Raw genomic sequence first — 26,518 nt, 5'->3', positions numbered from 1 at the left:
GTACACACCCAGTACACACCTAGTACACACCCAGTACACACCCAGTATACATCCTGTACACACCCAGTACACACCTAGTACACACCCAGTACACACCCAGCATACACCTAGTACACACCCAGTATACACCCAGTACACACCCAGTACACACCCAGTACACACCCAGTACACACCCAGTACACACCTAGTACACACCCAGTACACACCCAGCATACACCTAGTACACACCCAGTATACACCCAGTACACACCCAGTACACACCTGCTCTGATTGTTTGAACTACAGTTCCCATCATGCTTTGGGGATCAACATTATATTTACACCTCTCCTTTTTTTTTTTCCGAGTGTAAACTTTTCTCCCATAATAGTCCCAGTTTTTCTGATCTTGTCTCGAAGTATTCACAGTACAAATATTCATTTTTCCTCAGAATATTCTCAAAGATTTCTCCCTAAAATATTCCAAAATCTTTTCATTCATAATGTTCTGGATTTTGTCTTTAATTTTTCTGGCCTTTTCTGCAGAATGTTTTCTAGAATATTTCTCTGAAATATTCTAGCCTCTATTTTATAAGGGGCGGCAGTAGCTCAGTCCATAGGGACTTGGGTTGGGAACCGGAGGGTCGCCTGTTTAAGTCCCCGTCCGGACCAAAAATATGGAGCGTGGACTGGTAGCTGGAGAGGTGCCAGTTCACCTCCTGGGCACTGCCAAGGTGCCCCTGAGCAAGGCACCGAACCCCCCAACCGCTCAGAGCGCCTGTCATGGGCAGCCCACTCTGACATCTCTCCACTTAGTGCATGTATAGGTCCTGTTTGTGCATGTGTGTGTTTGGACCTGTGTGTAATTGACAACAGAGTGAAAAATTGAATTTCCCCTCAGGGATTAATAAAGTATATAAAATTAAATAAAAAATAACTTCCTGTGAGGAACGTCGTGTAAAACAAACAAATAATATTTTTCATCCATTAGTTTTTTTAGTTTGTGTCTTTTTGATCTCAGACTGAATTAACTGAAACAAAACCGTTGATAATGTAAAATAAAGATGAGTTTACAGCTGCTGACCTGAGTTATTGTCCTCATGTAGACTCAACAGTCTCTGACACTCTGTCGCCCCCCTGTGGACAAAAGGCAAACTGCACCAACACACACACACACACACACACACACACACACACACACACACACACATAGAGAGTTCCTGTGTGTTTGACAAAGACTTCCTCTGTGTGCGTCTCATTACCCATCATGCCTCAGTGTCTCTCTGTCGACCTTCAGTCACATTTTATTTTTAAAGGAGAAGCAGCAGGTCGACCTGGTTTGTCTCCGTCAGCATCACTGAGTCCTGGTTCTGCTCAGAACCTCTTTTGTTTTCTGACGGACTCCAGGTTCTGCTTTTATCAGAACTCACTGTGTCTCTGCTGAAATGAAACTGCACAGAAAATGTCCACACGTGTGTTATTTAGTGTCACACTGAGACTGATCAGTCAGCTGTGTGAGACTGACACTGTGTTTTAAAGTGTTCATACAGGAGAAGCTGTCATTAGACCTCAGACAGGCCTCCAACAGGGCTCATTAAATATGGAGAAAATACAAAATCATGCAAATAAATAAAATAGATTCTACGACATAAAATGATGCAGAAGTTAAAATAAAGCATATTAAATATGAAATACAGTAATAAATGTTTGTGGTCGACAGTAATTGGAAAAAGGAATGAAGTCAATGTATCTGGAATGATTTTCTTTTTCTTAAAATATTTCATCTTTGAGATATTCTATTTTTTCTGAAAACTTCTTCATTAAAATAATATTCAAAACATTATTTTTCCTTGAAATATTTTGACTATTTTTTTTGTACTGTCTCTATATATTAATTATTGTGTGTGTGTGTGTGTGTGTGTGTGTGTGTGTGTGTATTAATAATGAGAATGAACAAACCTTTTTAATGACCATAGTAAAATATTTGGAGGGATGAAGGTATGACGTGTAAAATGGAAACCCTCAGGTAACGCAGTCAGAGTCGTACTGACGTACAGGAAGCTAAATTAAACGCCCTCGTGTTGGTTCTGACGGTTTCCTGTCGTCTCTGTCAGGACGCTCATGAGCAAGGCATCAACGCTGTGAGGTTCAGCTGCAGCTCTGACCTGCTGGCCACCGGAGGAACTGACCGGGTCATCAAACTGTGGGAGGTCCGAGCAGGTACGCACTTCCTGTTATTATTATCATTATTATTATTATTATTATGTTTTCCATGTTCATGACCTCACTGATGATGTCACCAGGTTCACTGACTCACAGAGCGACCCTTGACGGCAGCACCGAGGGAATCACCTGCGTGGAGTTCGACCCCACGGTGAGTACATGACTCACCTGACGGAGTTAAAGGAGCCGTTCGCTGTTTTTCACTCTCACCTGTGCACTCGTCAGGGTCAGAGGATCCTCGCCGCCTCGTATGACAAGTCGGCCCTGCTGTGGCGCCTGGACGACTCCGTTCCCAAGGTAACCAACGTTTACCCGTTCACAGCGCCTCCTGCTGGTCAGGCTGAGAGCTGAAGATCCTCTGTTGTCGAGACTCTGAAGAGACCTGTCTCACCAGTCTGTCTCACCTGTCTCACCTGTCTCAGCTGACTCTAACAGGTCACAGCAGGAAGGTGACGGCGGCGAGGTTCAGTGGGTGTCTCCATCAGGTGGTGACGGGCAGCGCAGACAGAACCATCAGACTGTGGGACCTGCAGAGAGCAGCCTGTGAGTCTGATCAATAACTGATCACTGATCAGTGCCTAGTGAACGATTGATGACTGATGAAGGTGTGGTGATGAAGGTGTGGTGATGAAGGTGTAGTGATGAAGGTGTAGTGATGAAGGTGTGGTGATGAAGGTGTGGTGATGAAGGTGTAGTGATGAAGGTGTGGTGATGAAGGTGTAGTGATGAAGGTGGGTTCGTCTCTGCAGGTGTGCAGGAAATTGAAGTGGCGTCGTACTGCAGCGACCTCGTCTGTTCAGAGAACTTTATCATCAGTGGACACTACGACTCCAAGATCAGAGTCTGGGACACGAGGTGACACCTCACTCATACCTTCACTTATTCACACATTTCACTGATTCATTCCCTCATTCATTCATTCCCCTGATGCATTTCACTCATTCATCGCTTCACTTATTTATTGCTTTACTTTTTCAAACACTTCATGAACTCATACTTTCACTTATTCACCACCTCACCCTTTCATACCTTCATACCTTCACTTATTCACCACTTCACTCCTACTCAGTATCAGTTCTGTTAGAGGAAACAATAGAATCTCGTCTCTGACTGACGGCTCTGATTTTAAACCCTGTGACACCTCTCATCAACCTCTCCGGCTGTCGCCATGGCGACTCCCCGTCTCTCTCCGTTACCTAGCAACAGCTCAGCCCACAGAGAGCCCCACCCCCACCCCCTCCTCCTGCAGAGTCTGAACCAGCTGATGATTGACAGCTCTGTCCTCCAATCACACGCCAGCATCAACCCTCACTGCACCTGATTAGATGATGACATCATTCACTGAGCTCTCATTGGTCAGGATTTATGATCATCATCTTTTTATGTGTTTTGCGGCCTGATGACAGAGGATGTTATGAAATCTGGATGATTTAAGTGATGTCGTTGTTTTTGAAAACTAGAATAAAAAACTAAAGTGAAAAAAAAAACATCAATAACAAAAAACTAAAATAGAGTTTAACCCTGATCCACTCACACCGAGCACACAGGAAATAAAATCATAAATATTAGTGTCATAAAACCAGAGAAAAAATATAAAACTGCTCAACAGAAAAACAAAAACTTAATTAAATGAAACCATTTTCTGCAACATTTTAAAATAATAAACATTTTCTCTGAAACTCCACCGAGGCTTCATTTTATGTTTTTGATCCGACTGTACTGAGGTTTCATCTTTTGTTTCAGAGCTGTTAATCAGTCACACAGCTGAGCTCTTCAGCTTTATAGCTTTTCATACAGACTGAAAGGAGATGAAGTGGTTAACTGTCAGTGAGACAGAATTCATGTTCACGAGAACATTTCACCGCATTGACCTGACAGTGAAACTACAAGTGATCGGGATCAATGATGACATAACACTTTCAACTCTTCACTCTTTCACTACGTCACCGCATCACAGTTTCACTCATTCACCACACCACCGCATCACCATTTCACTCCGTCACCATGTCACTGCATCACCATTTCACTTTTCACCACATCACTGCATCACTGCTTCATTTCTTCACCACGTCACTGCATCACCATTTCACTCCTACATGTCTTCACCACTGCACCTCCTCACCACCTCGCTCCTTCACTCTCAGGACGATCACCTGCGTCCAGGAGCTTCCCGCTCAGGGGAAAGTCACCTCGCTGGACATCAGCTCTGACCATCGTCAGCTGCTCAGCTGTTGCCGTGACGACTGCCTCCAGCTGGCCGACCTGAGGAGGCGGAGCAATGACCGCATGTGTTTCAGGTAGAAACAAACAAGGCCCTGTGATGGAGTCGAAGTGTTTGTTTGTTTGTTTCACTGACGCTGTTTGTTTGTTTGTGTGTGTGTCAGAGCGGAGGGGTTTAAATGTGGCAGTGACAGCACCAAGGCTGTGATCAGGTGAGTTGACCTGCTCGTCCGTCACCAGGTGAGAAACAAAATCATCACAGTGACAAGTCATCCTGTCACAATCAGCTCAGGTCAGATCCTGAACTGGCAGACGAAGGGTGTCACCGCCGCATCTGGGACACCTCGAGACTTCCTGCCAGAGAGATGAGCATATTAGAATCTTTCAGCCGTCCTCGGCGCGACTCCCTGACGACTGCAACTCCCTGACGACTGCAACTCCCTGACGACTGCAACTCCCTGACGACTGCAACTCCCTGACAGCTTTGAACTACTAGATTTCTATAAAACTTAAAACTACTGAATAAATAATAATAATAATAACTTTATTTATATAGCACCTTTAAAAACAAAAGTTTACAAAGTGATTTGACAAACAAAGCAAACGCAGGATATCTATAGCAAGAGAGTCAAAACACTGAGGGCAAATATGGAGTTTAAATTTTCAGTTTTGTTGCTGGTTGATTAAAACACGATCAAAAACAGCTGACGGAAAAAATCCAGCTGCAGCAGATATAAACACTTGATTACTGACGCAACCTGGTTTCTTGTGTTTATGTAAATGTTGTCAGTGAGTGGTGAACCAATGAGAGCAGGGTGCTGTTATTTATCAGCACTGTCAGTGCATCATTTATTCATCATCAGGTTTATTGTATTCAGTGATGATCTGATGGAGATCAACGGGTTTCTGATCCAACATTCCAGCAGGAGATGAAAACAGACAGAGAGAGGAACGAGGTGCTGCGTAGCTTATTTTCTGCAGTTTCCATGGCAACAACAGGACCAGGATGCTTCGTGTCTGTTCAGCTCTCTGACAGAAACACTAAATATATAAATGTGACTCTACACACAGTCAGACAGTCAGGGCTCCCTGCTGGCTTCTCTCTGAGGCTCCTCACAGAAGCCTGTCATCATCAATCTGCTCAGTCAGATCCAAGAGGTGAAACATCATGCGTTAAAATCACAGGACACAAACCTAATTCAGTTTAAGTTTCAGGTTACACCAACATATGTCCTGCAGAGAACCTCATGAGAAAACAAAGAAGATGTTCTGAGACAGTTTGTCCTCTTATCAGTCTTTCAGGCTGCGTTCACACCTGCCCTGTTTGGTTCGGTTCAGTCTAACTCCAGTGTGTTTGCCCCCTCAGTGCGGTTCGTTGTGCAGGTGTGAACACAGCAAAACAACCGGACTGAGACCTTCTTGAAGAGGTGGTCTCAGTCCGGTTACAAAGGAACTCTGGTGCGGTTGGTTTGTGGTGAGAAGGTGTTCCGCCTGGATGTGAAGCAACTGCAGTCACATGACACATTGTTTGGGTTAAACATGAGCATGTTACAGTCCTGGAGGATTATTAATGTGCACCTCCTCCTGTACTGCCTTAATATGCACATTCAGCACATCCAATGCATCAAAACATTGTTTTCTAGTTGGAGCCGCGCCTCGTTTTCAAACTGTATGGTTTGACTAAAATGAACAATGACAGCAATATAGTCCACGATGAGCAGCGCTAAAATCAACCTGCGTAGTTGTCCCTCCATTGTGACATTAGAAAGTGTCACATTTATCTTGCAAGTGTACTCTTCTTCAACGTTTGCTTTACTTCCTGGATTTTTCCCACATGGAAATTCTGACCAATCAAGAGCAGCTTTCTCACACAAGGCATTTGATCTGGTCCTCTTGTAAATGCTGCCGTGAGAACACGAACCAACTCTAGGCAATTATACAACTTTGGAACAACATGAGTCCCTGATTCAGACCAGAGGAGACCACTCTAGGTCTGACAGCAGCCTCAGAAAGATCCTGTGATTAAACAGCAGCTCCATGGTTATGTTGTACAAATGTGTAAATGTAGTTGTAAAAATGTATTTTCCCTTCAGTCCAGACGGTTGCTTCCTCGCCGCCGGATCAGCTGACGGTGCCGTTTACATCTGGAATGTCTCCACCGGCAACCTGGAGACCCGCCTACCTGACAAACACAGGTAACCAACCAGAGGTATTGATCAGCTGAACAAAAAACAAATCAGTGAAGACAGATTTTATTCAGTTTTCTTAATCTCTGTAAGGTTAAATAGGACGCTTCCCTGAGGAGCTCATCGTTATTTAAGACGGAGAACAAAATTTACTAAATGTTTTACTGAATGTATGAATGTGAAAGAGTGTCTGTAAATCTGTAAAAGGTTTAATGGGAAAACTTAAAGGTCTGAGGATGATTCCCTGAGGGACTCCCCATGTTATTGAAGACAGACAAAAAGACGATTTACTACATATTTATCTAATTTAACCCTGTAGAGTCCAAGTAATTTTGGTTATTTCTTCAACTTTCAATGCTTAAATCTCCGTCTGTTTAACACCCTGTAAACTAGTTTTTCCAAACCGGTGGGTCATGGCCACAAAGTGGGTCGCAGGTCCACTCTGAATTACCACAAGTGACTTGCGAGTGTGTCAAGCTTGTAAAAAACAAAAAGGACTATTTTGAAGTACAGTGAATATTTGGCACAGAGCTTTTATTTTGTAGTGCTGTTTCCTGTTGTAGAGTGAGTGACTAACAAACAGCTTCTTAACATAGACAGAAAACCAGCTCGATGACGTGGCCAAACACAAGTATTACGCCAGATATTTTTGACTTTGAGGACCTTGAACTAGACTAAGGACAAATCTGGACCCTGTGGCTGGACCAGTTGGGAACCACTGCTCTGACTTGTTGTTACTCCACAGACATGGTTTACTTTTTTCAGCACCAACTGAGCTACAAGTCTTTTTTCACATTTTGTAAAATGAATAAACTGCAAAGCTGTCAGGAACCCAAAATACAAGAGAAGGAGGCGGCTTAACAAATGTACAAATCTAGTACATAAACAGGGCTCTCATTTTAGTGTAGAGCGTCAGACTGAATTTACCAACGCACCATGTCAGGTCACTCACTCTCCGGGACCGCCAGTGTTACTTGAATAAGTAAATACTGACCAACGGGACCAGACTGGCCGACCCGTATGCTCTCACTCAGTGGATGGATGATGTCACAGGAAGCCAATCTTACAAAGGAGGACCACACTTGTTTGTTTTGCTATGGAAGCTAACGTTAGCTAATGTGCTAAAAAGTTAGCGTTCCAGAGAAATCCAATATTCCTCTTAATCCCTCCCCAGTTTCTGATGAGGTGGACATGATAACCCTTAATACACATAACCTTATTCATCCCTACAACAGGAAATACTTTTTCCCTAACCTGATATGAAGTGTGCGCTGCACATGTGAGCATTTTTGATGATGGCCTCCGTCCAGTCCTTTGGTCTTATCACATTTAACCATAGTTGTCTTTGTTTTTGTTGACGGGCAGTGGCGGCTGGTTTTGAGCCATGACTCCTTCTATTCTGGCTCCCAATAACACAACAAGACAAACACATTTTAACACTCCTATGAAGCCTACAGCCCTGTGGGGGAGAGGCAGCTGCACCTCCAGCTGATAACATGATGTCATGGTGACGTTGGCTCCTCTGTTAGGTTTCATAGAAAATAAAGGGGGCCCCAGGATGCTTCCCTGAGGGACTCCACATGTTGGAGATTTACCCATGGTAAATGTTGTACTGTTCCCTTAAAGCTGCAGTAGGGTTGTTTAGCCGTGTAGGCAGTTGTAGCCAATGCTGGAATAGCTATTTTACGTGGTGCACTGTTCATCATTGCCGCTTGCTCTCCCCTTCTGCCGGCGGCACGGGAACGCGCATATGCAGTAGAACAGCCAATAGGAACGCAGTGGTCTGAGCTGACCTTTGATTGGTTGATGCACATCGGCACAATACTGATTCTTTAGAGGCTGAACACAGAGCCATGGTGAGGTGCAGAAATCTATTGTTTGTCTCAGACCACTTGATTCACATTATGCTGAGAGGATATTATAAAATCTTTACTCAATTTTACTAAAACAATGTTGCCTACTGGAGCTTTAATGTCCCCTCTCCTTCTTTTTTTTAGTTCGTCCATTAGTGCTGTGTCCTGGTCTCTGTCTGGTGAATACGTCATCAGTGTGGACAAGAGTAGACGGGCCGTCCTCTGGAGTGACATCTGAAACAGCCAATCCACAGAGAGGTCTCGTTGTCACAGCATCGCCCTACACAACACGCCTCACCTTAAAGAACAAACTGATCTGGGAGCTGTTAAAGGGAACATCTGTGCCTTTATTTTTTGTTTTATTTTTTATTAAGCTGTTTGTTGATTGGGCAAAAGGGATGTGAAACTTTTTCGATGCCTTTTTTGCATTTTCTTACGTAACGGGAGCAACAGTTTAACATGAAGCTTTTTTTAACCGTAAAAACTGAACAAAGGGAAACTTGCAACCAAAACACAATAATATTTCTGTAATGTTTGAAGCAGCAGACACACTGTGCAGAAATTTGTAGACCTTCATTTGAGGAGTTCAGGTTCATCAGGTCGTACTGCAGTAAATAAGCCTGGTTCTCTGGATGCAGTGCAGCCAAAGTGCTCTCACTCGGAAGTCGTCGAATACCGGCGCTTGGGCAGTGACAAAAAAAGCTATTGGCATGATATTCAGCCGGACAGTGCTCCACGGTGTCAAGGGAATTGTGGCGGGACAAAAACAAAAGTTAAGGCGGCAAAAGTCCCAGTAGGGTGGGAGGGGTGGCGGATGGGTCCAACAACCACAGACTTTCACCCAGGAGGCCGGTGTTCACTTCCTGTAAGATTGTAAATCCAGACCTTGTTCTTTTTTCCTAAACCCAACCACGTGTGTGTGTGACGGCTAAACGTAACCACGTGTGTGTGTTGTTGAAGGAAGAAAAAGGCAATCTGCGATGTTGCACCAACGTAGTGCTTTTATTTTGAAAGAGACTGTATGCAAACTGTACATTTCCTGTGAAAACAGAAGTGTATTTTGAAAACAGACAATGCATGTAACAGGCTGAAGTTGACACGGCGTCCCAGAACGTCAACAACCAACACACCCAGGGTACCTTGGACGTCATATGTGGACGTGGAAAGTCCATGACCAAACGTGGACATGTGACGAGGTCACAGTGAGGATGAGTCGGTGCAGCAGATTTTACTGCCCTGGTTCCTTCGTTCCTGGATCAAAGTTCCTAAAAGGCTTCGGAGTCGTAGCATCAATCCGCCGGCTGTTTTCTGACGTTTTTTATCAGTTTATCTCACCATGATGATGAACTCTTTGATCAGCTGGTGATGTCTGAACAGCAGCTTCACAGTTTCCAAATCAAACCTTTTTGTTTTTTCTTGTCCAATGCTGAATAGATTTCAGTCTGGTTCTGGTCCTGAAGCCTGACTGCTCAGCAGCTCAGCAGCTCGGCAGCTCTTGGTGGTGGATTTACATATTAAAGGCGTCTGCAGTAATCCTCTGTTTGGCCTCTCGGCTTTGAAGAGTGGAGTCAGCAGCTTCAGAGGGAGAAGTCGATGTCCGCGGGCTGTGGTGGAGTCTGAACACATCCACATGAAATAGAGTGATTTACATCTCGTCTGATCTGTGTCACTGTTCATGTTCAACTGCCTCAGTGAGTCAAAGGCCTCCAACCAGAACACAGACTGTACATTGGTCGGTTTTAATTCAGCTGATCCATTATATGGTGGATCGTATGAACGCTTTTCCAAAGGATACTTTCTCACGTTTTTGTATTTAAAACAGCTAATAAGCTTCGATAGCTTCTTCCACTTCAGACCCTCCACCTCTGTCCAATCAGAAATCAGCTCCGTCAGATAATTCATGTGTTCATGAGCTCAGACGCTGATTGATGAATTAATGCCAAACCTGAATGTCACCGTTTCTAAGTGCTGGTCTGGATGAATCTCAGGTGGAGTCAGATCTGCTCCTGGTCCCTGCTGACAGGTCAGTGCAGGTCCTGGTTGAGTCTAGTTCCTGGTTCAGTCCAGGTCCTGGTTCACAGCTTAGACTGGAGTCACTGATGTTTTTTGTCATAACTAAAAGTCTGCTGCCTGTTCAGACCAACGAGGGAAAATAAAAACAAACTTTGTGTCTTTTTTGATCCGAACCAGAAAATCTTTGTCCTGATTTGTTATAAAAATCTTTTTTCAGCAGCTTTTATTTGTTTCCTCGTAACAAACTGATTGATTGATCGGCTCCTGACGGTAAAAACAAGTTTTAACACCAACTTCCTGTTCATGTTCTTTTTGATAGCATTTAGTTTTCTGTTATTTATTCGATGACTTTTATTTTGAACCTTCAGGGTTTTTTTTAAAGGGATTTATTTTTTTGTTTTAAATGAGGGGATGTTTGTGTCTTTGCCCTGAGCTTAGACACAAACTGCTGATTGACATTCTCAGTCTACCTGCTGCTGCGCTCAAATCAGCCTGTCAGTCCAAACTGAGGGCATCATGACACAATAGAGACAGATCAGGCTGTCCAGTGAACATTATGGGATGTAACACAGTCATGTTGCTGTGACACAGATGTGTTAAAACTGTCCTTATGTTTTATAATGATTTTATTGTATTTATTAGAGATTTTTAAAGCTAATAAGCTGCGCTAACTTTCCTCCGTGTTGGACCGTCCATTTAGAGTTTAAATGTCAGGTATCTTCACAGTTTATCTTTTTACTGATGTTTTAATGTCTAAATTGAAAGAATTCAAATGCTGAGGTGGTAAGAAGGTCCCACTTTTATTGTGGCGATCTGCGATCTATGACGTGATTTCATAGCCTCTCCAGGAGAAACAAAACCAAACAGAGAACTCGACGATGATGAAGGTTCATGAAAAACAGCTCAGATTCAGTCGGCTCAGTGTGAACTCCCTGCTGGAGCTGCAAACTTTCTTTTGCTGCTGTTACACTGATTAGGCTCCGCCCCCGGCACCTCATCACCTACGTCCTGCTGTCCTATCCTATGTTCTGTTCTCATGTCCTGCATTCTGCTGTCATCTCCTACGTCCTGTCATCTCCTACATCTTGTCGTCATTGCCTATGTCCTGTTCTTGTCGCCCACGTCCTGTCACCTCCTGTGTCACGCTGTCATCGCCTACATCCCAGCGTCATCTCCTACGTTTTGTCATTGTCACCTACGTCCTGTTGTCCTCTCCCACGTCCTTTTGTTATCTCCCATGCCGTTGTTGCCTACGTCCTGTTGTTGTTTCTTGTGTCCAGTTGTTGTCACCCATGCCCTTTTGTCATCTCCTGCGTCTTGTCGTCATTGCCTGTCCTCTTGTCGTCGCCTAAATCCCGTGTTTTCTACGTCCTGTTATCATCACCTACATCCTGTCATCTCCTACATCATGCTGTCATTGCTTACATCCTGTCATCCTCATCTACAGTACATCCTGTCGTCTGCATCTACACGAGTTGCATCTCGCAACACCTGACACCGACAGGTTTGTAGATGCTTTCCTGTCCCTCTTTTTTTCCAGCCGACTGTTTGTAGAGCCCTCGGAACAAATGTCAGTTTTGGTCTTCCTGTCAATGATCCGACAGTCTGAACCTTAAAAAAAACATTGCCACACTCCGATCGAACCAACCAACCAACCGTTCAGTCTGATCCCGACCTCCTGTCTGTGTCCTCTCACTGTGATTTTGGTTCCGGTCAAACTGAACAATGCGTTCCTTCGTCTGCACAGTGACCAGCTGCTGCTGCCGTCGACATGAAAACACAGAACATCAAATGTTCCTCTCAAATATTTATAATGTGTGAATTAAATTATAAGGGAGAATCAGCAGTTTGTGTCTGAACAGCTTGGCTGTAATGTGATGTAATAATGACTTCATATTAACCCTGTGACGTGTGGGCGGTGATGAAACGTGTATTAACGTGATGTTTACATTCTGCTGCTGTCGAAAGACCGACAAACTTTATCTCTAATAAACTCTGGTGTCTGACCTTCATCCTGTCGGCTCCTCTTCTTCATTTGTTTCTGTCGATGTCTCGTCACAGAGTTTTAAAAATACGATGAGACGCCGATGATGATGATGATGATGATGATGATGATGATGACGGAGCTTCAGGCAGTTTCACACTGAGGTTGTTAATGAGGAAACAGGAAACAGCTGCTGCCTCCGACCCGACTGACCTGACTGACCTCCCGCTGATCTGGACTGAATAATTACTGCAAAAGTAATAATAATTTGTCTGATCCTAACGACACTGTGAGTCCTGAGAGGAGAGGGTTTTTATTTTGTCGCTGCAGCGCCACCATGAGGACGTTTGTTCTGTTCTTCATGCTGTATGATTTCAGAGGATCGACCTTCATCGTGAAGAACATTTATTTGGGTTATTTAGTCAAGTCAGACCGAGGAGCGACCGTCGTCGTTATGTCGTATTCACACCAAACACGATGCAAATTTTCACGTCACGTTACTCGCGCAAGATTGGACGCTAGAATATTTTGTGTTGACTCGCTTCCCTTCGAATAACTCACGTCATACATGCCTGAAGTCACTGAACCGATGAATGAACTTCTGCTGCAGATCTCAGTGCTGATTGGCTATCACGTGAATCAATTGATGAAGTTCAGATTTTTCAACTCATGAATAAGCGCACAACGCAAAATCATGGCACTCAGTTTATTTGCGTCACTTAATTCAAGTATTTGTATTTGAAGTCATTGTTGTCATGTCCATCACAGCACCAGCGTCTAATCACGTCTTTCTTGTGCGAATTGGGTTTTTTTTCATACCCAGTGTGAACACATTAGAATATGTTTTCATGGACTTTTTCAGCTCCTTTTTTTTTTTACCCAACCTCCTCATGATGGCGCCATTTTTCTCTATATTTTCTTTTTTTTTTATTCTTTCGCTTTTTTTATTTAAGTGTAGCTCAGAGTCAGCAGATAATTATCACATACAACACAATCGATACACAAACAAACAGCATCACTCCATCATCACAACAACAGAAACAAACAAAAACAAAACAAAAATGCAGACAAAAAAAACGAAACAATGTACCTCACACAACACAACAAACAATAGAAATTTCATATTGGCATAATGCTATTTAAAACAGGCACAGCGGTGTAGTGGTTAGCACTGTCGCCTCACAATAAGAGGGTTCGAACCCCGGGGTGGGGGGGGGGGGGCCTTCTGTGCGGAGTTTGCATGTTCTCCCTGTGTCAGTGTGGGTTTCCTCCAGGTTTTTTACATGTTCTCCCTGTGTCAGCGTGGGTTTCCTCCTGATGAGGACTGCTGGTCCACTGATGGACCCTGATGAAGGACAGTCTCAGTCGGAGGTGCTAATGTAAACGGCTCTTTATTTTCAGCTTATTAAAGGAAACAATGATTATATTCATGTTAAATGCGACACACTGGAGCTTTAACATCTCCTCTCTTGGACAGATGACTTTTTGTTGTGATGCCTGAATAAATAAAGCTTTAATTAAAGACAGAAACTTTGGCACATTTGAGCCTCCGTACAGACGCTGTGTTTGTCTCTGTGACGCAGTTTGACTCTGTGAAGTTCACAGCTGTGATGTGACTGAATGTTTCTGTGTGACTGAAGGATGGAGGAGGTCACAGTCCGGCTGGTGTTAATGTCACCGACAGAAATAAAATCTGTCCTCCAGCTGTTTTTATGTTTTAACACATTTCACTGTCCATGAGTCTGACAGAGAGGGAGGAGCAGGAGGAGGAGCAGAGTAGTGAATTCAGTCAGAGCTCAGACGGTGTTTTTTCCTCCCGCTGAGGAGAATGTGACGGCATGACGACGACTTCCTGAGAGACAGAGAGAGAGAGAGAGAGAGAGACATCCTACCCTCAGTTTCCACGGTGACGGCATCCCTCCACCCTCCTCCTCCTCCTCCTCCTCGTCCTCGTCCTCCTCCTCCTCCTCCTCCATCATCATCTCTCCGTCCGGCTGCTGTCGGCTCGTCGGCGTCGTCAGGATGGGAGATAAAGGAACCAGGTAAGATTTAATGTTTGTGGCTCCTTCACATCCTCACAGAACCTTTAGATACAGAGTGTGTGTGTGTGTGTGTGTGTGTGTGTGTGTGTGTGTGTGTGTGTGTGTGTGTGTGTGTCCTGGCAGGAGAACCACACACTGTGTTGTTGTAACATTACATAACGTTCTGTCAGAACCTCCAGCGCTGTGATGTCTGTGTGAGCCGAGGCTCTTCTCTTTCTAAAGGTTATTCCGTTTTTTCTGGGCCTTTATTTTGACAGGACAGATGGACAGGAAATACAGAGACACAGAAGTGTAATCAGTTACTCTTTAGGGAAAGTAATCACATTACTAATCATTCACTAGCAGAAGCAGTGACTTGCTTTACTTTGGACTGTGTGTTTAGTTTTTGTATGGAAGTTTAATAATGACACAAAGATCCAGATCAGTCCTGGTCCTGGTCTCCACGGAGACCCTGCAGAGTTCAGAGTCAGTAAAGCGTCTCTGAGTTTACGGAAACACAAAGGGGACAAAACTGTCTTTATTTTGAAATCTAATTTTTTATTTACCCTGTGTAATGGACCTACAGCAGATGGCAGTTGGAGATTGGTGTTTTCGTGATCCTGTTTTTATCGATCTAAAATAAAAACCATAAGAGCTCCAGCGTTCGTTCTTCTTTCAGCAGAAAGTTAAAGCTTCTGTCTTCACTGTCATCACATCATGACCTCACGTTACCTCGCCATACGCGTGGTGCAAATGTGGTATTTCCCCCATAACTGCCTCAAGAGATTGTTTGCAAAATCCTATGCATGTTGAGTTAATATAAAACCATAATAAATAGAGTTCAGTTCAGTTTATTTGCAAATGCATGTGCAGAAAATACAGGAAAAAGAAATTAAAAGTTAAAATATGTCTCATGAAGATTCCTCCTCTGTTAAATAATTACAATCATTGATAAAGAGAAGAAAATAAAAATGAAGATTGCAGAATTGAAATAAAGTTCCAGACTAAGATGTTACACAAAATTATTAGAGATGTACAATTTACAACAATGATGTGTTAAGAGTCTTAATAATGTTGATGTTGATTGTAGAGATGGAAGCAAGTTGTTCCACAGAGATGCTCCGCTGTATGTCAGTGAATATTGATTAATGCTGAAGATAAAAGCCCTCAGAGCGTCTTGTGGAAGATGAGTGAATTTCTGAGGAAGACTTTAGTTCTGGAAAACTGAGATGAACATAGTTACACATGAACAGATCCTTCTAGGGCCGACACCACCGTGATGTCATGATGACATCATGTTATCAGCTGGAGGTGCAGCTGCCTCTCCCCCACAGGGCTGTAGGCTCCATAGGAGTGTTAAAATGTGTTTGTCTTGTTGTGTTATTGGAGCCAGAATAGAAGGAGTCATGGCTCAAAACCAGCCGCCACTGCCCGTCAACAAAAACAAAGACAACTATGGTTAAATGTGATAAGACCAAAGGACTGGACGGAGGCCATCATCAAAAATGCTCACATGTGCAGCGCACACTTCATATCAGGTTAGGGAAAAAGTATTTCCTGTTGTAGGGATGAATAAGGTTATGTGTATTAAGGGTTATCATGTCCACCTCATCAGAAACTGGGGAGGGATTAAGAGGAATATTGGATTTCTCTGGAACGCTAACTTTTTAGCACATTAGCTAACGTTAGCTTCCATAGCAAAACAAACAAGTGTGGTCCTCCTTTGTAAGATTGGCTTCCTGTGACATCATCCATCCACTGAGTGAGAGCATACGGGTCGGCCAGTCTGGTCCCGTTGGTCAGTGTTTACTTATTCAAGTAACACTGGCGGTCCCGGAGAGTGAGTGACCTGACATGGTGCGTTGGTAAATTCAGTCTGACGCTCTACACTAAAATGAGAGCCCTGTTGGTGGAAGAAACGGAGCGTTATATTTCTACATGAATGAACCAACGGTTAAGTTAATCACACATTCACTCCGCTCGGCGCTCTGCTGCTCCGTCTCCACAGACAGAGTGTCCAGAGTGCGCTCTGCCACTCTGAGAGTGCGCTGCTCTGGATAACCCAACGCTACATTCAGACAGCGCTCCCAATTTATCAACGCTCCAGTTTGTGTCAGAGTGCGCTCCCACACTCACAATGAGTGTTTCTGAACGCACCACTCACATCATCTTCCTCCATCGTCTAAAACAAGACAACACAACTTGTTAGCTAGCGCTAGCTAATGTCTGTGGAGAACTGTTTTGCCTTCAGCTAAGCCCCGCCCACCAACAAACATCACACTGTTTACTAACAGTTAAAGAGTGTATACAGTCTGGTTTGTCTTCACATCAAACATTTAAAAAAGTTGATATTCTCTAAAGACAGAAGCAGATGATGCTTCTTTCTTTTTTTTTGCAAAGCTAAAGTTTACACTGTAGTGATGCACAGTGTAGTGTACACTGTCGTGTAGCAGCAGTAACACCAGCTGTATGTAACCGGCATCAGTGTGATGATGATGATGATGATGACGACTCTGTGTAGTTGTAGTTCCCAGTCTGACCTTATGAAACTGAGGACGGAGCTGCAGTGTGTCTTTAAGAGAAGTGTGAATGTTGTGAGGTTGTTGTGCTCTGCTCTGTGTGTATGTGTGTGTTTGCAGGCTGAATGATCCCAGTGTGTGTCGTCAGGAGAATATTAATGAGCAGAGTGCGATCTGTCAGACATACAGAGCAGCTCCTGACAGTCTGATGTCCTCACAACACACACCGTCCAACAACTTCACTCACACTGACAACACGTCACTGCAGCTCATTTATACAAACCTCAGTTTGTTCCTTTCTACTGTGAAGAGCCTCCGTCTTCAGATGATCTCAAATATTCCCTCGAACAGAAAAATAGACTTTTAAAATGCAGCTGGAAAAACAAACAGTGATGTCACATGAACGACCCTCAGGTTTCATTTCTGTGTTTGTGCTCAGAAACGTCACTTCCTCTTTGGTTTGAATGACATTTAACAAAAGTTCAGTCAACACTTTCAGGTGTGACGTGATGATGTCGTGGTGTTCAGGTGTGACGTGATGATGTCGTGGTGTTCAGGTGTGACGTGATGATGTCGTGGTGTTTAGGTGTGACGTGATGATGTCGTGGTGTTCAGGTGTGACGTGATGATGTCGTGGTGTTCAGGTGTGATGTGATGATGTCGTGGTGTTTAGGTGTGACGTGATGATGTCGTGGTGTTCAGGTGTGACGTGATGATGTCATGGTGTTCAGGTGTGAGCTCTTGGTGTCGGGGGAGTCTTCAGGCGGCGCTGACACAATCGTCAGGTATTGATCAGTCAGTTAGTGTTTCCTGTCTGTGAGCGTCCTGATCGATCAGACACTTCATTCAGTGAGAGAAGAAGAAGAGGTCGAGGAGCTGCAGTCTGTTTGTGTCATTAAAGAGCTCGTCAGCGATCAGAGAGGAAACCTCGTTAATCCTCGTGTTTGACATGCTGATACATGGAGTGACAGGAAGTCGTCACGTTTCAACACTGAACCTCATCAGTCGTGACTTTTCTTCGAGTTTTCCGTCTCTCATCTTCCTGTCATTTCTCTACACACTTTTGTCCTCTGAACCTTCAGCCGACATTTTTATTGGAGTCCATCTTTAATCGTGTCGTTTTCTTCTTCTCTTCCTCTGTGTGTTGTTGGCGTCGGGCCGATCGCACTAAGTGCCAGACGGAGAAGCTTTCAGAAACTTTACTATCATTTCTGACTGAATGTTTTCAGGGCAGAGCTTCTCAAAGACGTTTCAACACTAAACAACAACAGGTTTGTAATGTAGGGGACGGCAGAGGAAGACGCCCGTTTGAAGGACAACGTCACTTTACTGTAAAACTACAAAGTATGTGGACATGACTTCAGGAGGTGCAGGACGATGATGATTCATGAACCAACACACGGGTGGGAGAGAGAAGTTGGCAGAGAAGCCAAATTTGTTGTTACAGCGCAAAAAATAAAATCTTTTAAGAGACAAGAAGCTTTTAAAGCTCCAGATGAGCTCACTGATTAAATAACACTACAATCCAAACTTGAACCCGTTCATGGCTTCCAACCACTCAAACCACTATGAGTCACATTCACCCGTTCACACACCGGTGGTCGAGGCTGCCATACTTGGAGCCACCTGCTCCTCAGTTTAACACACACTGATGAGCAGCTGTCAGGAGCACTTTGGGGTTCAGGATCTTGCTCATTATTAATGTAATGAAGTGTTTATCAAAGCTAAAAGAATTCATTCAACTCCTGTCAGTGACTTCACCACGAATCTTTACTTTTGTATTTATTTAAACATCACCAGTAGATCTGTTTTTTAAATATGGCTTCATCACACCGTGACCTCCAGCATAACCTGGGGCGTGTGCAGAGTCAGCTCCTCCCAGTCTGAGGTCACGGTTCTCTGCTGGAGAACGGTGGATTGATCCCTCTGGGTTGGGAGAGAGTTACTGCCCCAAGAGAGGGAGTTCAAGTCTCTCAGGGTCTTGTTCACAGTGAGGGCAGAATGGAGCGTGAGATGAATCGGTGGTTTGTCGGTCCGTTGTAGTCAAGAGGGAGCTGAGCCAGAAAGGGAAGCTTTTGATTTCCTGGTCCATCTGCGTCCCAACCCTCACCTATGGTCATGAGCTCTGGGTAGTGACTGAAAGAATGAGGTCACAGATACAAGCGTCTGAAATGAGTTTCCTCTGTAGGGTGTCTGGGCTCAGCCTTAGAGATAGGGGGAGGAGTCAGACATCTGGAGGGAGCTCAGAGTAGAGCCGCTGCTCCTTCATGTTGAGGTGGTTCAGCATCTGATCAGGATCCTCCTGGTCCAGCTGGTAGGAGGCCCCGGGGCAGACCCAGAACACACTGGAGGGATTATAGATCTCATCTGGTCTGGGAACACCTCGGGGTCCTCCAGGAGGAGCTGGAGGAAGGAGCTGAGGAGAGAGACGTCTGGGGTGTTTTGCTCAGTCTGCTGCTCCTGAGACCTGACCCTGGATAACAGGATGAAAATGGATGGAAGGATTTCTAAATACTTTAATCGCCTTTCAATTTCACGGATACAATAATAAAATCTTTATCTGCTTAATATTTTAAATATTTAAAATAAATTGTTGTTTCTAAAAGATGTCATTCAATTTATTGTTATTGTTTGTGATGCAGAGCTCCAACTTTTAAATGATCAATAAATGTAGTGATTATTGTTTCCGTTAATAATTGATCAATTGTTTTTGTCATGACGTCTCAGACGTCCACAGAGATTTGGTTCGTTGTGACAGGATAACATCTGCTGGAGGTTCTGATCAATAAATGTATTGATTGAGTGATAAACGTCTTAAAGTGATGGAATAACTCTGCAGCGCTCACACTGAAGTCGAGGTTAGATCTGGGACGCGAGACTCTAAAGCCCCCCCTCCAGTAAAGTTTGAGACAAGGTTGCAGAGACGATGGCAAGCAGGTAATCGCATGCTGAGCGAGCTCCCAGGAGTCCTGGTGGTTTCCGGTAAAGCGCCGCTGTGATGCTGCTGATTGAAGAAGGTCCACTCAGGAGGAAGCTGATAGCTAATGGAGCCGCAGCAGCTAATTTATGACAACATTAACACGGGGGGGGGGGGGGGGGGGGGCATTGCGTCTGACAGCATTAGAGACAGGAAGCTGGTGCTGATGGTGCTGAGGATGAGGATGTTTGACAGCAGCACTCCCAGCAGAGAACAAACTGATCTGAGAGTGGCTGTTCTTTGTTTCTCTGTATTTGTCAGAAAAATGAGGACATTTCTTAAAAGCTTGGACATTCTGAGAAAGACAAGTGGGGACATTTTGAAAAGTGGAGACACTTACTGTGAAAACTGAGGACATTTTTTGTAAGTCAGGACATTTATCAGATGAGACTGTGGACCTTTATTGGTGAAGACATTTTCGAATTTGAGGAGATTTTTGACAATAACAATATTATTTAAAATTATGAACATTTATGGAACATGCAACATTTTTTAAGTAAAGACATTTTTCCAAATTTGAGGACATTTTGAGGAAATCTCACATTTTTGGAAAGGGTGTATTTTTTTGGTTTTAAACAGAGAAACTTACTGAAAAAATGTTGGACAATTTTGGGAAGTTAAGACATTTGTCAAATAAGAGGAGTTTAAAAAAATGTTGACATTTGGGAAAAGTGAGGACAGTGAGAAAGTGAGACAAAATGAGGGCCTTTATTGGTAAAGACATTTTGCAACTTGAGGACAATAACAATTTTTTATCAAAAATTATGAACAATTTTTCCAGATATGAGGACATGGCACATTTTTGGGAATTCTCAGTGTTTTGTGGAAAATGAGGCCTTTTTAAAGTTCCGTATTTTTTTTCTGAAAAGTGGAGACATACGATGACAATTGAGAACATTTTTGTAAAATGATATTTTTGGAAAGTTAGAGGACATTTGTCAAATAAGAGGACATTATTAAAAATTTTGGACATTTAGGAAAAGTGAGGACTTTTTAGGTGGACACATTTTAGGAGCAACTACACTCTTGAGAAAATGTGGACATTTGTTGCTTCAGACTTTTTGTAATTTGGGGACATTTGCAAAATGTCTTTTAAATTACAAATGTTTACGTAAAATTAAAATGTTACTCTAAAGTGAGGACATTTTGAATGTTGTGGACTTTTCTGAAAAGAGAAGAAACTTAAAGTGAAAATTGTGGACATTTGTTGGTAAAACATTTTGGAATTTGAGGACATTTTTGACAATTATATAAAAAAGTATGAACATTTTTGGAAAATTGAAACTTTTTTTTTCAAAGTAAAGACATTTTTCTGAACATGGGGTTTTTATTTCTTTAAACATAACATATATAAACAGACAGTATTACTTTTAGTTACATGACATCCAAAGGCCCGTGATAAATACTTCAGCCAAAACAGACAGTCAACCATTATACTGATATCAGTGCAGCCAGTTAGATCATCACAGTGTCACAGCAGTGTTACAAGCAAACAAAAGCAGTCCCATGACCTCTTAAAGTTCTCAGTATCATCATTGATCTTAGCCAACATGTGTTCATATGACACGACCTCTAGCATTGATTCCATCCATTTTTTAATATCTGGAGAGGATGTACTTTTCCACAATCTGAGGATCATTCGGGCAGCTGTGACCACCCCTACCTTTATCACTGCAAGGTCGTATTTTGATATATTGGGTAGCTCTGTTTGGTCCCCCAGTAGGCATAATTTTGGCGATATGGGTATCGTTGAACCCACCCACTCCCCTATGTATTTTAGTACCTTTCCCCAGAATGGGTTAACAAGTTTACATTCCCACATTGCATGTAAAAATGTTCCTGTTTCTGTCTGGCATTTCCAACATAGGTTATTAACCATTAAACCCATTCTGTGGAGCTTAGAAGGGGTAAAATAAAACCTATGTATTAAAACCTATGTATTATCCTATACTGAGTAAATTTCCCCCTAGCCTCCTTTATATATTTCCCAGTATTTGATAATATTTTTAGCCAGACCTCATCACTCAGGTCACACCCAAGGTCCTTCTGCCAGATGGTCCTAAGATTTTTACAAATATCTTTTTGTAATCCACCAAAGATTTTGTAAAACACAGCTGCCCTGTGTGCTATACAAGGCAGTTCCAGAAATTCCATCACTGGACTCTTGTCCTGAATAAATTGGCCCTTAGTTATACAGTCTCTAATCTGTAAATACTTCCAAAAATTATCTTTACTTTCCAAATTATATTTTTGCTTAAGTTCAGAAAAAGAAATAAACACTCCGTCCAAATATAGGTCACCTATCTTGTGTATCCCTTTTATAAGCCATTCATTCCAATAGACAGTCCTTTTCCCGATCCGTATGGCAGGGTTGTGTCATATAGAGGCATATGATTGTCTTAAGTGCGACACACCACACATCCTGTGTACTTCTCTCCAGACTGTCTTAGAATGAGCCAGTACTGGGTTTGAACAGCAATCCTGTACATTAGTAGTTGAACCATGTGAAAGAATTTCACTGCTTCCTCATCCCCTATTACATGCGTCTCCTGAATAAATGCTATATCTGTATTTTGGCTTTCAAATATGCCAAAACCTTCCTCCTTTTAATTTGGTTTCCACATCCATTTATATTCCATATTATATTAATGTACCTGTTAGCCATACTTTTCAAGCTTGTAAGAGTACTGTGGTTGTGACTGCCATTTACTCATCATAGCGTTAATTTTATTAACAAAACAAATATTCTTCAAGTTATCCAAAACATTATCAGGCCTACTCAGATATACTGTCTTAGTGTAAAAATCAAACATAAACAAAAAACACAAAACACAAAAACCCTCAAGCAAAGCAACACAGAACATGGTGCTGCTAAGCCATCCCCTCCCGTCCTGACTGAACATGGACTAAACTAAACAAACTTCACTCGGTCCGTGAGGTGCATTGGTGGTTACCTAGGCAACACAACCCTCTCGGCCCCCAACAAACCCATCAAAAAAGTTACCTTACTTCCAAAGATTCACATACACCTCGCCATTTTTCAGTATCGAGTCCCATGGTCCTCTATTTAGCATCCTGCATGAACCTCTCCGCCTCCTTGCTGTCTCGGAATGTTTTCTTTTGTCCTTTCCATGTAAAGATTAGTGTTGCAGGGTACACCAGCCAGTGCCTCACGTTAAGCTCATGCAAACGTCTCTTCATGGGAATAAATGCCTTTCTTTTCTCCGCCAGCTCTCTCGTCAGATCCTCAAAGAAAGACAGCTTACAGCCCTCCCACTCGATTCCGCGTTTCTCCTTAGCCACCTGTAGCACCTTGTCTCGGGCTGATGAACGTATGAAGTGCATCATTATGGTCCTCAGCGGTTGATCTGGGTTTGGCATGGGGGCGAGAGAGAGCGATGGGCACGTTCAATCTCAAATTCATTACCGGTGAGACGGAGCACCTCAGAAATAATCCTCTCCACATACTGTATCACTTTGCCCGTCTCCTCTTTGCCTTCTTTCAGTCCCACCATCCTGACATTATTCCTCCTGCTCCGGTTTTCAAGGTCCTCCACCCGTGCCCACAGCGTTTCCAGTCTCTTGTCACATTTATCCACATTTTTCTCCATCTCTGCATTTGTGTCCTCTATGTCCGATATCCGTTGTTCTACCTCTCCAAGTCTTATCTGGATGTTCTCCACCGAGTCTTTGAGCTCCTTCATTGTCTCCTTAATTGAGACCACATCCACTGCCACCACCTGTAGAGTGGTGTTCATCTTTCGTATTTCCTCAAACATGTTTCCATCGTCATTCTTCCTTCCAGCGGTAGTATCGTCGGTTTTGGATTTTCTTGGCGGAGGGCTTCTTTCTGACGTCTTTTGAAAAAGTTTGCTCCGCTATTGTTTGCCATTTCTCCATGAGGCTGCAAGTTGTCGGTCGGATACTGATACTAACACCACTTTAGTAGAGGACACTGATATTCTGCCAAAAAGCGAAGTGTATGTTTCCAAATTTATGTAATTAACTGATGGTTGTCAGAAGCTCTCCTAGTGTGCTGTCATCTTTCCTGGTGGTCCCACGTCACTCCGAAAATATGACATTTTTGAAAATTATGACGCCTCTGTTGAAAAGCAAAAAATAAAACAAATATCAGCAACATGTGATGAAGACCAAACCCAGAAACAGTTTCATTGACCTGCTTTTTTCTGTCTGTTTTTATTTGCAGAGTTTTTAAGAAAGCCAGTCCCAATGGAAAGGTGAGTTCTCTTCTTGTGTGTGTTCCACCTCTTCAAAAATCTGAAGGGAAACCATTGAATTTAAATTCTTATAAAAGTATCTGAACACCCAAAAAAGATTAACAGACACCCCAAAAATATATGTGAACATATGTGAATATGTGTGAAAGAGTCTGGACCTTAAAGTTGCTTTGAGCAGATTGACTGTTGTTTCTGATTGGCTGTTGGATGTACTGATAGTTGATTCTGATTGGCTGATCTGACCGCTGCGGTCCTCCCTCAGCTCACCGTCTATCTGGGAAAGAGAGACTTTGTGGACCACGTGGACCTGGTGGAGCCTGTCGGTGAGATCAGTTCTTTACTCAGATTTATTTATTTTTTTGTTTTTATCAAACTGTCAGAGTAAATTCCCTGAGCTGAGGTGTCCCTCTGCTGTTGGCTACTCTTTGATATCAGCTGATCTGAGTTCATGGTTACGTCGTCCGTCCTCTTGCTGCTTGTTGACTTTGTTTTTTTCCTGCAGACGGTGTTGTCCTGATCGACCCGGAGTACCTGAAGGAGAGGAAAGGTGAGACAACCTCCAGGAGGTTAAATATTCTCAGTTGATGCACTTTAAAACATGTCATGTGCAGTGACTTGTGGCGTCAGACAACAAACACACTGTCACCACGGAGGCTGGTGTTCACTTCCTGTAGGATTGTAAAGCCAAACCCTGTTCTTTTTCCCTAAACCCAACCACGTGTGTGAGTTGGCTAAACGTAACCATGTGTGTGTGTTGTTGAAGGAAAACATGTAACACATGATGTAGTGCTTTTATTTTGAAAGAGACTGTATCAAACTGTACATTTCCTGTGAAAACAGAAGTGTATTTTGAAAACAGACAATGCATGTAACAGGCTGAAGTTGACATGGCGTCCCAGAACGTCAACAACCAACACACCCAGGGTACCTTGGACGTCATATGTGGACGTGGAAAGTCCATGACCAAACGTGGACATGTGACGAGGTCACAGTGAGGATGAGTTGTAATATTTTACCAACAGATTCTTCAGCTGGGGAATATATGTCACTTTTTGTTTGCCTAAAAGTTGCCAGATTTAAGTATGGAGTCTGTAAATACTCTCCAAGTTTTTAATCCTAGAGAATGACTCTTGTGCAGTTTTGCTAAAACAGATAAATTCCTGGCAAAAACACAGAGGACATGACCTCTGTGTTTTTGTTTCCTCAATGGTAGCTGGAGCCAAGACTCCATCTCCTGTGGCGTCCCTTTAGGGCTCTTTACTCAGTCCAATCATTTTCTCTATTTATATGCTCCATAAGGTCACATTATCCAAAAACATAATTTCTCTTTTCACCGTTATGCTGATGACACCCCGATCTATCTATAATTACCCTTACAGCATCATAGTTACAACAAATTTACTATAACTGCAAATTAACAAGGAGAGCTGCATGAGGAAGGTATTTGAGATCGCACCGGGTTGATTCAAAGCAATGAAAAAACCTCACTGGTTGCATATGTCTACAGAGCCACTTCTCCCAAGCAGTAATTTCTCCACCTCAGACTGTTTCATTTAAATACTTTTTAAAGTCTGAAGATGTAAAATGATCTATTAATTCTATTATTCTATTTATTTATTTCTATTTATATTATTCTATTAAAAAATTTTGGGGCGGCAGTAGCTCAGTCCATAGGGACTTGGGTTGGGAACCGGAGGGTAGCCTGTTCAAGTCCCTGTCCGGACCAAAAATATGGAGCGTGGACTGGTAGCTGGAGAGGTGCCAGTTCACCTCCTGGGCACTGCCGAGGTGCCCCTGAGCAAGGCACCGAACCCCCCAACCGCTCAGAGCGCCTGTCATGGGCAGCCCACTCTGACATCTCTCCACTTAGTGCATGTATAGGTCCAGTTTATGCATGTGTGTGTGTTCGGACCTGTGTGTAATTGACAAACATAGTGAAAAATTGAATTTCCCCTCAGGGATTAATAAAGTATATAAAATTAAAAAAATTAAAAATTAAAAATTAAAATTAACCCTATGGGCCCGAACGACGCATAGTGCGTCCAAATTCACACCTGTTCTTCTCTATTGATTTTCTCTGTGACCGTGCGTCATAGCGAGAAGCCACGCATATCACATGAAAGCGCAGGAGCAGAGCTTTCCAATGATACCACACATCATTGTGCTGTCATCCCATCACGCTATAAATACAGATTAATTGTCTACAAAACAAAAACCTGACGAATTTCTTTACAATCCATTATACAGATCTTGTTATCAGTCACTTCATATAGTGAGGAATATCGTATCTTACCACGTCTTAGGCTTG

The 26,518-nt window shown here is 43.0% G+C and overlaps 2 protein-coding genes across 5 annotated transcripts in view; both read left to right on the top strand.

Annotated features, from left to right (window-relative positions):
• LOC126404671 (protein Atg16l2-like) overlaps positions 1 to 12,636 on the top strand; it is a 21,318-nt gene extending 8,682 nt beyond the window's left edge. For 2 of the 4 annotated variants that reach the window (XM_050068066.1, XM_050068058.1), the window contains exons 10-18: positions 2,091 to 2,196; positions 2,280 to 2,350; positions 2,425 to 2,496; positions 2,622 to 2,742; positions 2,949 to 3,054; positions 4,344 to 4,496; positions 4,584 to 4,631; positions 6,513 to 6,614; positions 8,603 to 12,631. In XM_050068066.1, the coding sequence (XP_049924023.1) occupies positions 2,091 to 2,196; positions 2,280 to 2,350; positions 2,425 to 2,496; positions 2,622 to 2,742; positions 2,949 to 3,054; positions 4,344 to 4,496; positions 4,584 to 4,631; positions 6,513 to 6,614; positions 8,603 to 8,696 (873 nt within the window). In that variant the 3' untranslated portion in view covers positions 8,697 to 12,631. Of the gene's footprint in view, positions 1 to 2,090; positions 2,197 to 2,279; positions 2,351 to 2,424; positions 2,497 to 2,621; positions 2,743 to 2,948; positions 3,055 to 4,343; positions 4,497 to 4,583; positions 4,632 to 6,512; positions 6,615 to 8,602 lie in introns of all 4 variants that reach the window. The other 2 variants (XM_050068074.1, XM_050068050.1) reach the window with 2 other exon arrangements.
• Positions 12,637 to 14,261: 1,625 nt separating this feature from the next.
• The window catches only part of arrb1 (arrestin, beta 1), a 23,763-nt gene continuing 11,506 nt past the window's right edge, over positions 14,262 to 26,518 (top strand). The window contains exons 1-4 of the mRNA XM_050074358.1: positions 14,262 to 14,497; positions 24,180 to 24,210; positions 24,473 to 24,533; positions 24,713 to 24,757. Coding sequence (XP_049930315.1) covers positions 14,478 to 14,497; positions 24,180 to 24,210; positions 24,473 to 24,533; positions 24,713 to 24,757 — 157 coding nt within the window. The 5' untranslated portion in view covers positions 14,262 to 14,477. The remainder of the gene's footprint in view (positions 14,498 to 24,179; positions 24,211 to 24,472; positions 24,534 to 24,712; positions 24,758 to 26,518) is intronic.

The sequence above is a fragment of the Epinephelus moara genome, chromosome 2 (assembly GCF_006386435.1).
Source record: "Epinephelus moara isolate mb chromosome 2, YSFRI_EMoa_1.0, whole genome shotgun sequence".
In the NCBI taxonomy this organism is placed as follows: domain Eukaryota; kingdom Metazoa; phylum Chordata; class Actinopteri; order Perciformes; family Serranidae; genus Epinephelus; species Epinephelus moara.
This window is presented reverse-complemented; position numbering and strand designations above follow the sequence as displayed.